At 52.8% G+C, this 12,898-nt stretch overlaps 4 protein-coding genes across 6 annotated transcripts; 1 reads left to right on the top strand and 3 right to left on the bottom strand.

Moving 5' to 3' along the window:
- Positions 1-249: 249 nt before the first annotated feature.
- LOC131210922 (uncharacterized) lies at positions 250-857 on the bottom strand. Of its 2 annotated transcripts, none has more exons than XM_058204242.1 (2): positions 691-857; positions 250-610 (listed from the first exon to the last, which is right to left on the bottom strand). In XM_058204242.1, exons 1-2 carry the CDS (start codon positions 731-733, stop codon positions 327-329), a joined length of 327 nt encoding a protein of 108 aa, XP_058060225.1. In that variant the 5' UTR covers positions 734-857; the 3' UTR covers positions 250-326. The 2 variants fall into 2 exon arrangements, with proteins under 2 accessions (XP_058060225.1, XP_058060226.1); XM_058204243.1 differs by having other exon boundaries at positions 250-607.
- A 217-nt stretch (positions 858-1,074) lies between these two features.
- LOC131209121 (uncharacterized) lies at positions 1,075-7,768 on the bottom strand. Of its 2 annotated transcripts, none has more exons than XM_058202110.1 (4): positions 7,526-7,768; positions 2,429-3,683; positions 1,994-2,233; positions 1,075-1,928 (listed from the first exon to the last, which is right to left on the bottom strand). In XM_058202110.1, exons 1-4 carry the CDS (start codon positions 7,531-7,533, stop codon positions 1,785-1,787), a joined length of 1,647 nt encoding a protein of 548 aa, XP_058058093.1. In that variant the 5' UTR covers positions 7,534-7,768; the 3' UTR covers positions 1,075-1,784. The 2 variants fall into 2 exon arrangements, with proteins under 2 accessions (XP_058058093.1, XP_058058092.1); XM_058202109.1 differs by lacking the exon at positions 7,526-7,768 and adding an exon at positions 3,930-4,003.
- A 387-nt stretch (positions 7,769-8,155) lies between these two features.
- On the top strand, positions 8,156-11,865 carry LOC131208679 (VPS35 endosomal protein sorting factor-like). Its single transcript, XM_058201495.1, has 8 exons — positions 8,156-8,252; positions 8,323-8,413; positions 8,483-9,997; positions 10,065-10,208; positions 10,271-10,446; positions 10,512-11,007; positions 11,079-11,516; positions 11,586-11,865. Exons 1-8 carry the CDS (start codon positions 8,239-8,241, stop codon positions 11,688-11,690), a joined length of 2,979 nt encoding a protein of 992 aa, XP_058057478.1. The 5' UTR covers positions 8,156-8,238; the 3' UTR covers positions 11,691-11,865.
- LOC131211689 (low choriolytic enzyme-like) lies at positions 11,619-12,739 on the bottom strand. Its single transcript, XM_058205266.1, has 3 exons — positions 12,520-12,739; positions 12,131-12,442; positions 11,619-12,062 (listed from the first exon to the last, which is right to left on the bottom strand). The coding sequence occupies exons 1-3, from the start codon at positions 12,737-12,739 to the stop codon at positions 11,851-11,853; spliced, it is 744 nt and encodes a 247-aa protein (XP_058061249.1). The 3' UTR covers positions 11,619-11,850.
- Positions 12,740-12,898: the final 159 nt, after the last annotated feature.

The raw sequence follows: 12,898 nt of genomic DNA, 5'->3' as shown, positions 1-12,898 counted from the left end.
CCCAATTTTACCAAAGCACCAAAATCCGCATCGCAATCAACACGTTTTCAAACAGCATGCTCAATCTGACAATTCGCAAGCTCAGATGGGCTGCGTCTCCGTATATAAACACGGTTTGAGACGTTTCGCGGTTTCTAATCTCACGAAGCGAGACAGTGAGAATGCTGAGCTCGGCTCACCAGAGTGAGAATGAGCTCACCTGGTGTGCGGAAAAGGGGAGATTTTCATACATTTCCTAGTTTCCTATGACACTTTATTAGGAAGATTTGTCTATTATGTTAGGTATAGGTAAAATTATGCGATCCGGCACCGCCCGATGGACTGGCTTACAATTCCGTGTGCTGTGAGGGGAACTTCTTTAGCACAGCGAAGTACAGATTGTAGAACGCGTAAACGGACACGGAAAGGATAACAATCAATGCTCCGCCGAAGGCAACGCTGAGAAAGTTGCCATCGATGATGCCACTGCAGCTGGAGGCCCGCGTGTGCGGGCTCCACATCTCCGACGATCCGCTGCTGCTGCTGCTGCTGTTCTGGCGCTCGGCAATCAGCCGTTTCATGGTGTTTAACCGTTCCCGCAGCACTTCCACGGATTCCGTTGAGAGATCTTCTGGAAGAGCGGTTGAGAGAGGTCATCAACCAAGCTGTGAGTCGAAAGCCATGTTCCATTTTTGCACCACAAACCATTACCATCTCGGACACCGCCCTTGGGGTTGCCTGCTTTAGACGACATACTTGTCCACGTGCGATGTGCCTCCGACGACTAATACGCCACTTGCAGTCCCAGCTTCCGCAAACGGTTTTATCCTGGTCCTGGCGCACAACGGAACGACGATCCCGTGAGATGAGATTTCGGAGTATCGATTTTCAGGTTCTTCTTGCCGTCATTTTGACAAATGCTTTTGTTATCATCATCTGCGCGGACTCCGCATGTCCTTTCTCTGGTTGCCATGGCAATGGATGCTTGTTGATGTGACAAAGGATGCTGTGCCGAAATGTCACGAAACGGTGCGCGTCCGGTGCAATTCAAAATTATTGTCACATTTTTTTTACCACGTTTGCATCGGTGTAGAATTTTTGGAAAAATGTCTTTATTAATAATGCTTAATACAAAATGCACAATCACACGAAATCGCCCATCACACCAGCCGCCCAATTGAGCGGCCGAAAAATGTGGCCACTAAAAATGGCCGGGCCCACTTTTTCGAAAAGTTCCGAGGGCAGCCGCGCATCGTGTTTTAGTTGTAGTGTTTTTGGGTACTTTACAATTTAGTTTCTACAGTCCGAATGTTGTGGCCAGCTTTCGCGAGGACCACACAATACACAATTCGGCCTCCACGCGTTCTCGTACTAATTTAACCCTACTCTGTTAAATGTGCATTCCCTCTCTATGTTGTACCAATATTTTGCACACAGCGGCCAGCCAGGTGAGGCAGGTTGTGAAGTGAAAATATGTTTGTTTATCTATTTATCACCACTATTATCAGCTAACTAACGATGGCTCACCCGCTCGCGCACCACATACCATTATAAAAACTGCCGTCATCATGGCCACAAGCAAAACACGCTTCTTCTCCTTCGTTCCCGTTCAATCACAGCTTCTACGCGGTTTACCGGATGTGATGTGGGGCCAATGTGAGGTGTGGTGTGATGTGTGCGTGTGTGTCTGCTGTACGGCGGGGAGAAAATGGACCGCCGCATTCTCCTTCCGACCGTAGGAATATTCTCGAGATTCGATCCGTTTTGGGTGTAGTATTTGGTTTGCTAATACACACGCGCGGCTGTTACACTCCAGCCGCCGGCAATGGCGGTAAATTTGGCGGCACGTACTCGATAAAGTTGGCCGGAAACTGACCCTTTCGACCGTCGACCGCACCATACAGCCACTCGGGCGTGATTTGGTACAGGACCGTGACGAGATCGTCTTCCTGCAAAGGACAAGCAAGCCGGTAAGTGAAACACGTTGGCTGATCGTGTGATCGCTATTACGTACCACGAGCGTCAGATCTTCCGCTGTTTCGGCCGCGAAGTGATACAGTGCTCGCACCTTGTCACTTTGGCGAGCTGTGCGGGGCACCGCAGCATTCGATGCCGGGTCGGGGGCCGGCACATCAGAAAGTGGAACCTTCACATCGACATAGCTAACGGGAAACATCCCTTCAAGGCCACGGCGGTCACGACCCATAAACCATTCAGCGTTTAATCGTCGCAGCAGATAAATCTTCTCGTTAACCTGTACACCGGGGAATGGGAACAGAGACTGTGTGTAAACAAAAGGAACCAACCAAACGGCGAGACAGATACACGTTGGGCTCGATCGCTGATGATGCTCGCGACAAACGGATAATATTAGATAGGCCAACTTTGGGGGCGGGTTGGTGAATGTTCTATTAATAAGCGAGAGAGTGATCGTGCGCTAGACACGTACCTTGAGTGAAAGATCTTCGACCGTTTCGCCTTCAAAATCGTACAACGCAATACCGTACGGTTCTTCTTGGACACCGTGGACGACGGCTGCTGGCGTTTGCGTGATTGCCACGGACTGGGGCGGTGGTGGCGGTGGAATGGTCGGCATCGGTAAGGAGGGAAGCGAATCGAAAGCATCCACTTCCGGTGCGAAGTGATCGACGAACGTTGCCGCTCCTTTCGCTGGCTGAAGGAAAGTGTTGCCGCTGTCACCACTTCGCGAATGCACCGGGGTGGACTTTTGACTTCCGGTGGCCGTCGCCGCCGAAGGAGGTTTAATGATCGTTGGCATTGACACCGTCGGCACCTTGGACGTCGCACTCCGTCCGTTGCACAGTGGATCGACAAAGTCCGATTGTTGAAGCTTGCTGTTGAACAACGGTGCCCGCATCTGCGCCGTGGTCAGCGGAAGAGGCGCATAGATTAGAGGGCCCCCTCCCGCGTGGCTCGACTCGAACGGATCACCGCACCGCGGGCTAGAAGCGGCATCGCCCCACGGAACGCCCGAGCCCACCCGGCCGCCACTGGCAACAAAATCGTCCTCGAAACCACTCTCTGCTTGGGACATGTTGCCACCGTTCGGGGACGAGTAGTTTGAGTCGGAACTGAAGCTATCGACACTGATGCAGTCGCTGCACGATTTCTGCGTAAATGTCGGCGAACTGGGCGGTGAGTCGAAGGTGATAAGTTGCATCTCGGCGCATCCTCCACCGTTCTGTGGGGCCGCAGTCGACAGTGTACCGCCGTACGACGCAACATTGAAGCCCGCTCGGCTCGATCCGGACGGGAGTGCCGATGGTGGTGGCAGCAACTTAATGGGCACGCAGGAACTGGAACTTGATTTCTGTACTGACGACTGTACCGGCTTAGCAATACCCGAGCCATTCGAGGAACGCTTTTGGCCAAACAGACTCGACAGAATGTTTATCGATTGTGGTTGGGCCGGCTTTTTGAGTGCCGGAATCGCCGACGACGGATTGGGCGGATGAAGTTTCGGTGGTGGTGGCCTCGGTGGTGGAGGTTTTTTTGCCTTCACCACGTTCTTTTGCTGCTGCTGCTGCTGCTGGTGATGGCCGCCATCTCCGGGTGATGATGCGGGGCTCGAACCAAACGTACAGAAATCCCAGTCGGTCGTTGGAGTGTAGCGCGAAGCGGTGGAGGTTGTGTTACGCTGTTGCGGCGGCGGCGGTGCTGGTCTCGACGGAATAGTCATATTTCTAAGAAAGAAAACAAATTGTGGCCGTTAGTTGTTGGGCGTGTGCGCTTCGCTTTGGAATGTTTTCACACAATTCAATTCCATTTTACAACCGATTCAGAACCAGCAAACTTCCTTCCCGTCAATCAGAACCGATTGCATAGGAATATCCCATGCCTACTGAGTCCATCATGTGTGAGCATCGCAGTAACGTCCGGCTCCGGTGGTTGCTACAAGCAACCGTCACATAACGTGCTAATGTACGTACATTTTGACCCGTTTTCTAGGCCGCTCCTGATGATAGCCGTAGCCGTAGGAAATGGCCGCAAGTATATCACACATTACCGCAGTTCACGCTAAACGATTAGCTACACAAACTGTTTCCACCGTTCACAAGAGAGTTTTTATATTCACCAGTCGCACACCGGGGACAAAGATTCACACTTTGGACAGCGATTTGGCAAGACGTCCGTTTGGGTGCGCACTACAGTTGGCTCTGCGGTGAAAAATCTGTTTTCCGCACAATTTTAAATGCCAGATTTTATAGATTTCCCTCAGCGCGTCGTGGAAAACAGGCAATCAGGCAGCGGCCGCGTGTGTTGACACCGAACGAACGTTGCCCTGTGCGCGCTGATATTTATATTTAGAGCGTCGAAGAAAAAACCGGCCAGCCAGCCAATCAACAAAATGCACCCCACCGGGCCCCCTGCCTGATGGCCCCCGGCAGCTAGCGGATCTGCCACAACAAACGTGTTTCGCTTTCGTGTATTTGCAAAAACACAAACCCTCGTGAGCGAATAATGTGTTTACAGCCAGCCATTTCGGCGGGCATTTCTGCTGCGTCACAAGATTTTCCTTCCGAATACTCCGCAAAGTAGAAAATACGTAAACAAATTCCCGAGCGGTAGGAAACGGAACGAGCAGGATACGGTGCCAACGTCGAACAAAGTGCGACTTCCTATACGAACACGCGCGGGCGCGTGTTGCTGGCCGCGAGCCAGCCCAACGCGGATCCGGTCGATCGCAAAACGCGAACACGGCAAAGGTGGATCGGCTGAATGGAGTATTGTTCTTTTCGACGGCAGGCACAACCAAATCATTCCGAAACTTTGAGGCTCGCGCGAAACCGTAAATGTGTCACCGCTTAAAGATAATTCAATTACTTTATTACAGGTCGGTGTTCCGCCGAACCAGAACGAATCACATTGGGCACATTCCAGAGTGGCGACGAAAGCACACGAATATTGGCACCACTCAAAGTTAAATTAAGGGCTATGGCGGTTTGCAATTGCAACGCGGATTTATTACACAATTTACAGTGTAAATTACAGGTACCACCCACCGAAATGGCGGACCGAACTTTCCGAGCAAACATTATTTTATAGCTCAACAAAACAAATACGACCATGCCGTTCGTCGCTCGCCCCAAGGCATTTTCGCGCACTGTGCTGACTCATCCGACCCACCCCAAAGGCGACGCTTTTAAGTCATCGGCCCGATTTCAAACTGTCCTCGACCTCGGGGCAGACCATGCACTGGCAGCGGCGAAAGTCGTTCGTTCTCCGGTGGGGAACAAAAACGGCAAAAAAGAGTTAACCCATCACAAACCCAGCCACGATATGCCAGAGAGCATCGTGCGTTCAATTAAATTATAAGAATCGTCGTTTCGGAGAAGGTTGAAAATGTGCCTCGGCTACGAATAACATAATCGCGACGAGGCTGTCCATTGCCAACGCAGGTTGATTGCGTGTGTCGCAAAAAGCGGTCGTTACGTGAAGCTCCCCGGATCTCAAACTCGACTGCAGCTTGTTTCTTCACATGCGTAAACATGCGTAAACGACGCACACGAGGTAGGCGATGGAAAAGAGTTTCCCTCAGCTGCTGTAACACACATTTGGCCGAGCGGTTTGCACAAGGGACCAAAATCAAGTTTTCACCGCGTATCCAAGGAGACATTTCACGACCCAACACACACACCAGTGTGGTTTATGATGCTGGAGGCGTGAAGTCGGTAGGTCAGTCGGAGTGTGGCACGGAAACCTTTCCGTAATTAAAAACTCACCATCGGCAACAGCACAACAGACGGACCCCGCCGTCCGCCCCAACCCGTTTGGGATGCATACGGAATTAGTATTGTTTTCAATGCCCGCACGATACATCCCCCCGCTGGGGCCGCGGCCGGTCAGTGGAGATGTTTTTTTGTGGCCCCGTCGGCATAATCAGATTTGCATAGCCCCAGTTTGTAGAAGCATTAAAAAATGGGCACACAGGAACTAGAGTGCGTCGTGGAGTGGTTAGTGTCTATCACTAGTTGGCGACGCAAGGGATTGATTACAATGCGGTGGCCACTCAGTGGTGACGTTGGTCGCCGCCAGAGACATCACTAGAAGGCTAGTGCAATTGCTCAAGAGGGCCGCTCACGATAAACCGTTAGTGACGGGGCAAGCAAAGACGCCTACTTCGCCGCACTACCGGAAGCTGGCGAATGATAACGATTTATCGCAGTAGACTGGTTTTACCCGGGAAAGGCGAAAGGATAACAATTTAGTTCTGAAAACTGTTAATAATTTCGTTGCTCCACTGGTGATTGGGACCGGCAGCAGTTTTCAATTCCCTTCGTTTTAATCTTCGTTCACAGTCAATTATATTGAACAATTTTTTAATTCCTGCGTTCGATGTGCATCGCTGCCATTGCAGCGATGTTCAACAACTATGTTTTCCCATGAGCCCTTCACGGGCGGAGCTGCTGCTGGTCATTGTTCCGTTGAAACGCTTCTGTGTGCGCCCCCCTTCAGGCATGTGTGCCAGGAGGGGGGCGCAGATTGGCGCGCGTGGAGTCATCGATGCGTGGCTCGCAGCAACAAGTCGTGCGAGTTCGCTCTCGGTTTCAACCGGACGAAATGCTGTGTAGCACCCCTTTCGGTGCAGCTAGATGATTTTCGGATCACTTTCCAACGAACGCCAGTCGTATCATCGGAAGCGAGTTTGGCTCGTCATAAACCATGCCCGTTCCGATCGGTGCCGACCTGAGAGTGACCTACAGAGCGCAATTTTCATTGGCAGTTTGTTCCGAAATCGCTTCCCACTTTTTATGCGTTTCCCTCAGATTGTTTGCCTTGCGCTCACATGTGCTACAAGCGAACCGTCTGCCAACTGGACAAACCATTAAAAAACGGTCCAGATGAACTCCAAACCTGTTCGGGTGGCCGTTGTGCACTGTTGTGCCAACCTGCCCAAGGACTTATCGCTTGTGCAGCGGTAAACAGCTTCCATCCGACGAACGAATTTGATACCAATTATCTTCCACTCGCCGCAAATGCTAATGTTGTTGTTGGGTTGGGTATCGTTTGCATCACTTCGTACAAGACAAGAAAAGAAGGACTGTCGCGCCGCCTGCTGCAATGATTGCACGCGCCTTTGCCTATCGGATACACGTGACAATTCCGGCCTTCTCCTTGCGCCTAACGTTGGTTGGCATGTGCGGGTTTTCACCGGCTTCCGGACAAGCGATTTGGCGCAATCAGCTCTCAGTGCGGGGTCGGTCTTGCAAATTGCGCCTATTCAAGGAGCCCTCCAAGGAGACGAGACACGGCCGTTAATCTGCGCTTCGATGCCAATAACCTTGAAGGACACCCAGCGAACGGTCGACGTTTCGTTTCCTTCCCGTTTAAAAGGTGTTCTACCTTCGCCGATGGACGGACGTTGTCACACGTTTAGTGTCGCCCGAAACACACACACAAACACAGATGAAAAATTCCTGTGCACTGTCCAGATTCGGGGGGAGGCAATTGGTTCTTTTACTAAAACGGACCATCCACTATTCCTACAGTTCTGGCAACTAAGCTCGTTTCGCAGTGTACCTACCTACTCATAGAATCCGACTTTCCAGAAATAATACTGAAGCGTAGTAGTAGGCTACGTTGTTGCTAGGGTTTCTTCCTCACGGATGGCTGCGGCTGGCGACGCGCACACAACAGACACACCGTGTCTCGGTTTGCCCAGCAGACTAGGGATGCGGTTTCGAAACCCAAAAACTGACGGCAACCGAACGAGAAACACAATTTTGGCGAACGCTACGCACTACAACTCGACCAACGACCGACATTCCATTTCTGCGAACAATGAACTGACACTGCAACTCGTCGTCTCGTTCACGGTTCGTCTGTTCAGTCACTCACACACTCACCGAGGATTTGCCAGCTGTCAGCTGTCAGCTGGCAGCTGTGTAAAGAGGTTCAGCCCAAGACAGTATGTCGAATTGTGCGTCGCTGGTAGCAGTCATAGCCAACAAACGACATAATTGATTGTACAATTGGCCATGGATTTTCACAATCACCGCCAATCGGCCGCTTTAAATGTTTGGAATCAAATCGGCCTACGAATCTACGATTCAAATTACCGATGGCCCCTCTTGCACGCAAACTTGCACCGAATGACATTTCGCTGTAGTGCCGTCTCTTTCAAAACAGAACCAATGTTATCAGTGAAGGTGTTCAGATTCCGGTGAACAAACATTTTGTCCAGGCAATATCTTTGCCTTTGTTCAGCAGCTGCGTCCTGATAGTTCACATCGCAGGATGTCCGCGGAATGGTACGTGATCGATAGTAGAACACTATGGGTGTGTGTGTAACACAATTGATTTCTATGGCTTCCCCCGCAGGATCTGTGTACGCCGTCGCCAGGACGAGTGCCGCCGTTATCTCGATCAGTTCAAAGTATTTGACCATCCACTAAAACAGTCAACGATAACGGTACGGCCGCAGGAGGACAACCAGTGTTGCTTTCAAACTCATGCCATCTATGCCCCTTTTGGCCGCTAGGTTCTGGAATGTCGCGGTACTAGGAATAAAACACCGCTGGCTAATGCAACGGTCATGCATCCCATGGGACCGACAGCCGCCACACTGTCGCTTGATCCGCTCAGTCTCGCCTTCGACGGTTCGGATCCGCTGAGCCAGTTCGCGAAGCAGCAGGAAACTTCACTGGGCAAAGACCCACTCTCGCGGATGGTGGCCGAGATGGAGGATCTAACGGTCGCGTCGGTACCGACCGTGACGGGCGCGGGCAAGCCAGCGAAGGAACCGACCAACTTGCTGGAAATGGATCTGATCGAACCATGGGTCGCTCGCCGGGGGGCGATCCTCAACCGCTACACAACCTCCGAGAAGCTGTCGATCGTGACGAGCTTTCTGACCGGGGGAGAAACCATCAAACCGCAAACGACAATGTCGGAGAAGGTCAAACATCGGTTAGAACAGTTGGATGACTTTGAGGAGGGTTCCGTGCGCCAGATGCTCGATCTGTCCCAGCAGGAGTACGTGGTGAAGATCGAGCAGCTGAACCACGAGCTGGTGCAGGCGTGGAATCAGGATCAGCGCGTGAAAGCGCTCAAGATTGCGATCCAGTGCTCGAAGCTGCTCTCCGACACGTCCGTCATCCAGTTCTACCCGTCAAAGTTTGTCCTGATCACCGACATTCTCGACATCTTCGGTCGGCTCGTGTACGAACGGTTGCGCACGAAGGCCGAGTACGTGCACCCGGGGACGCGCGAAGCGACGTCCCTGCCCGAGAGCTTCACCCCGGAAATGGTGCCCGAATCGGCGAAAGAGACGTGCGCCAACTGGTTCTACAAAATCGCGTCGATCCGCGAACTGCTGCCCCGGCTGTACGTCGAGATTGCCATACTCCGCTGCTACAGCTTTCTGGCACGGGACGAGTTTAGCCAGGCGTTGCGCCGGCTCACGAAAATGATACGCGGAATCGGCGACCCTCTGGTGGCGATCTACGCACGATGCTACCTGTGCCGCGTGGGAATGGGACTTACGCTCGATCGGACGTACATACGCGAAAACTTGGACGACATACTGACGGTTTATCACACGATCTTCAACGGTGGCATCCGGTCGGAGATCGCTCGGCATCGCGTCACACTGAACGGTTACATTGCGCTCTACCTTCCGGCACTCGATTGGATCCTGCAAGGCGTCACGATCCTGACCACCGACAGCGAGCTCGACGAGATTATGCAGCGATGCAAGGAGAAGCGAAATCCAGCGCTCTTACTCCAGTCGATGCTGCAGTCGTTTCGCTCGGAATTCATCGCCGTGCGGGCTGCTCAGCTGGTGCAAACGCTCTCGGCCGTGTCGGAGGAGGGCCTTTCGCGGGGTCAACTGTTGCGCTTGTTGGGCAGCATTCTCGGCCACACTCCGCCACCGGCCGAACAGAGGGCCACGGTGCTGGCGAACGCTTGGAAAACGATCAGCAGCATGGGCAGCGTCGAGGAGTACATTCAGTGCGCAGAAATGTGGGCTCAGTACACGAGCCAACACTTTGGAGTATACGGACCTGTGACGGTGGCCTCGGTGAAGGGATACTGATAGGGGTTTGTTTTTTGCTTTCTAGCTGCGAGAAATCGACTCCTTCATGGGTGACATCCTACAGCACATGGCCCCGAACCGGGCCTATGAACAGCACTACCACGAGCTGCAAGTGATCGTCGACAAGATCGTCTCCAATGCACAGGACATTCATGGCATCATGGCGCTGGTTAGTAGTTCCCGTTGTCGATTCTGTGCGGATGGAGCTCTTCATCGGTATCATCATTGCAGGACAACTTTCTTCCCCTGCTCGACCTGTTCCAAAAAGAGTCCACCAAGCTGGAGGTTTGCAAGAACATCCTTACGAGCTACCGCAACGCATCGGCCAGCGATACGATGATCATCAATGATCCGGTCGTGACCAACGCGCTCATGCACATAAGCCGAGTGCTGAATGATTCCGTAAAGTAGGTACCCCCCGCCATCACTGGTGGTCCGTGTGCTTCCGCTTTCTGACCATTTGTTTGGACAGTGCCCTCACAGGGGATGATGAACGGCGCCAGATAAGCGGTCTCATTTGTCACTTCGTCCGGAAGGTCGACTTTGGGCGTGACTTTGAGCAGCAACTGGCATTCTACGTGGAGGCCCGCTCGGTTCTTTCCAACCTAGATTCGGCCCTCTCCACGCTCATCCATTCCGTAAATCGGTTGGCGACGAGCACGCGCCGCATCGTGCGCGGTCAGCACACGCAGAAAACGGGTGCGTTCGTGAAGGCGTGTGCCGCCTATTGCTTCATCACGATTCCGTCGATCATTGACGTGCGGACGCGCATGGAGCTGTATCTGCAGTCGGGCCAGGTGGCGCTGCTTAATGTGTGCCTCCAGCAGGCCGATTCGTGTTTCGAAGCGGCCCTCAATCTCATTCCCGAAGTACCGCGTGCAATGGAAATCGACGGAAAAATGCAAACGAGCGATGCATTCCTCAAGACGTACGTCGTTAATTTTCTTTCCACGCTCGTCATTGTGCCGGTAAGACCCCCTGCCCGACGTCCGTGTGGTGGCTTCAGCTTCAAACGGTGCTCACTCTCCCTCACTCGCAGGACAATCCGACGCAGGGTGTACTGTATTTGCTCCGGCTGTTGCTTGACGTTGTGCCGAACTATCCGTTCGAAGGGAGCTCGTCCACAACGCTGTCCAACATCTATCTGCATGTGCTCGATTTTCTCTCCGTGGCTGCCCAGGAAGTGTATCCGTACCACATCGTGAACGTAATCTCGAACGACGAACTGTACGGTTCCGATCCGAAGTTTATCGCCGAAGTGAACGAGCTGTGCTGTTCGGTTTGCGATAAGCTGCTCCAGCAGCTAAAGCTACTGCTGGACGCGAACGCGCCCCGCGCTCAGTCGCAGCTCGCGCTCGATCTGTTTCTGAAGATCATCACCGGGGCCGATCTGACGGTGGATAAAATGTTCACCCTGGCGTACAATCTGTGGAACCTGACGGTCAAAAATAGGCACGTCCTCGACGGCAAGCAGCTGGTAAGAGAGGCGGAAACATACACGGCGGGATGCGCGTGACCACTAATGCTGCGTTATGCCTTCTTTCAGCAAACCGTGCTTTCCTACACGGAACACTTGGCGGAGGTCACACAGGTGGACACACAGCACGATTGTTTGGTTGCGTTGTTGGAAAAAATGAAGTCGCGGCTATAGGTGCTCAACGTGTGGTTTGTGGCCGCAGCGCACTAGTTCGTTTATTTTTCATTTTTGTACATATTTATTCGCCTGAAATTAAGATAAGATTCTACTTGTTTATCGCACTACGATCATACTCAATGGAAAATAAAGTATTTACCAAACGCACGGACCGCGTTCACGAACACGGGTACATGTATCGGACTTTCTGCAGATCGTAGTAGCTGGCTCCTTCTGTTTGCCCCAAAGGAATGCTAGCGTTCCAGCGTGATACCATGAAAACGGTGTCTCCCAGTGTGCCAGGATAGTGCATCAGACTGCCGTAGTCGTACGGTAGACCGAACGTTTCCATGTAATCCCACGAACCTTTGTAGAAATTGTGCCGTTCGTCTGTCGAGCGCGCAAAGCGAAAAATTAGATCGCCACCCCAGGGGAGTCCCATTGCGCCACAGACCCACCTGGTGCGATGTTGTCCCAAAATATTTCCACATAGTCGTCTCTGTCCGGGCGCGTGTGCTCGTGGAACAGACCCAACACGTGCAGCAACTCGTGCTGGATGGCTCCGGACAGTGCGAGGCAAAAGTTGTCCAGCGCCACGTCGAGCGGGTCGCCCTGCCCGCGACGGTACCCGATAACCGATCCGCAGCCCCAATCCGAGCGCACAAAGCGAATGTGCTCCCACTGGTCCGGGGTTTTCGGGATGAAGTAGACACACGTTTGCTGCTGCAGCACATCCATGGCCTCCAGAATGACGGCTTGCTCGTGGACACCTGTTGCAAGACGGGAGGCAAAACGCGTTTCGTCGGTGCGTTTGGCTAATACCAGCCAGCCCTGGACCACCACTTACTGAATCCCTCGGCAAACGTGTACGGCACCACTCCGTTCGGCCACTTGTAGTACTCTAGGCGCAGGGCGTTCCGGCCATTGGAATCCGTGTCCGTGTGTGGCGGCGGTGGTGGCTCTACGAAGTGGGTCTCAAAGTATCGTTGTTCCGGTGTCACGGCACTGCAGCACCGGGCGGCAGCGAATCCGATCAAAACCCAAACTCCGACACTAGCAAAATACATTCTGCAAACACACGGTGGCCGTGCGTGCGTGCGTGGCCTGATCACCGACGGGAAAATTCCCCCCCGTTAAATGCCTTCTGACCGACGGGCGGCTCACGCCCTATCGCGTGTCTCGGGCTGGCGTTTTTTTTTTTAATTTTAAAATACAAAATGCAATGC

Source organism: Anopheles bellator, chromosome 2 (assembly GCF_943735745.2).
Source record: "Anopheles bellator chromosome 2, idAnoBellAS_SP24_06.2, whole genome shotgun sequence".
Classification (NCBI taxonomy): domain Eukaryota; kingdom Metazoa; phylum Arthropoda; class Insecta; order Diptera; family Culicidae; genus Anopheles; species Anopheles bellator.
Note: the sequence above shows the minus strand (reverse complement) of the source record. Positions and strands in the feature narration are given on the sequence as shown.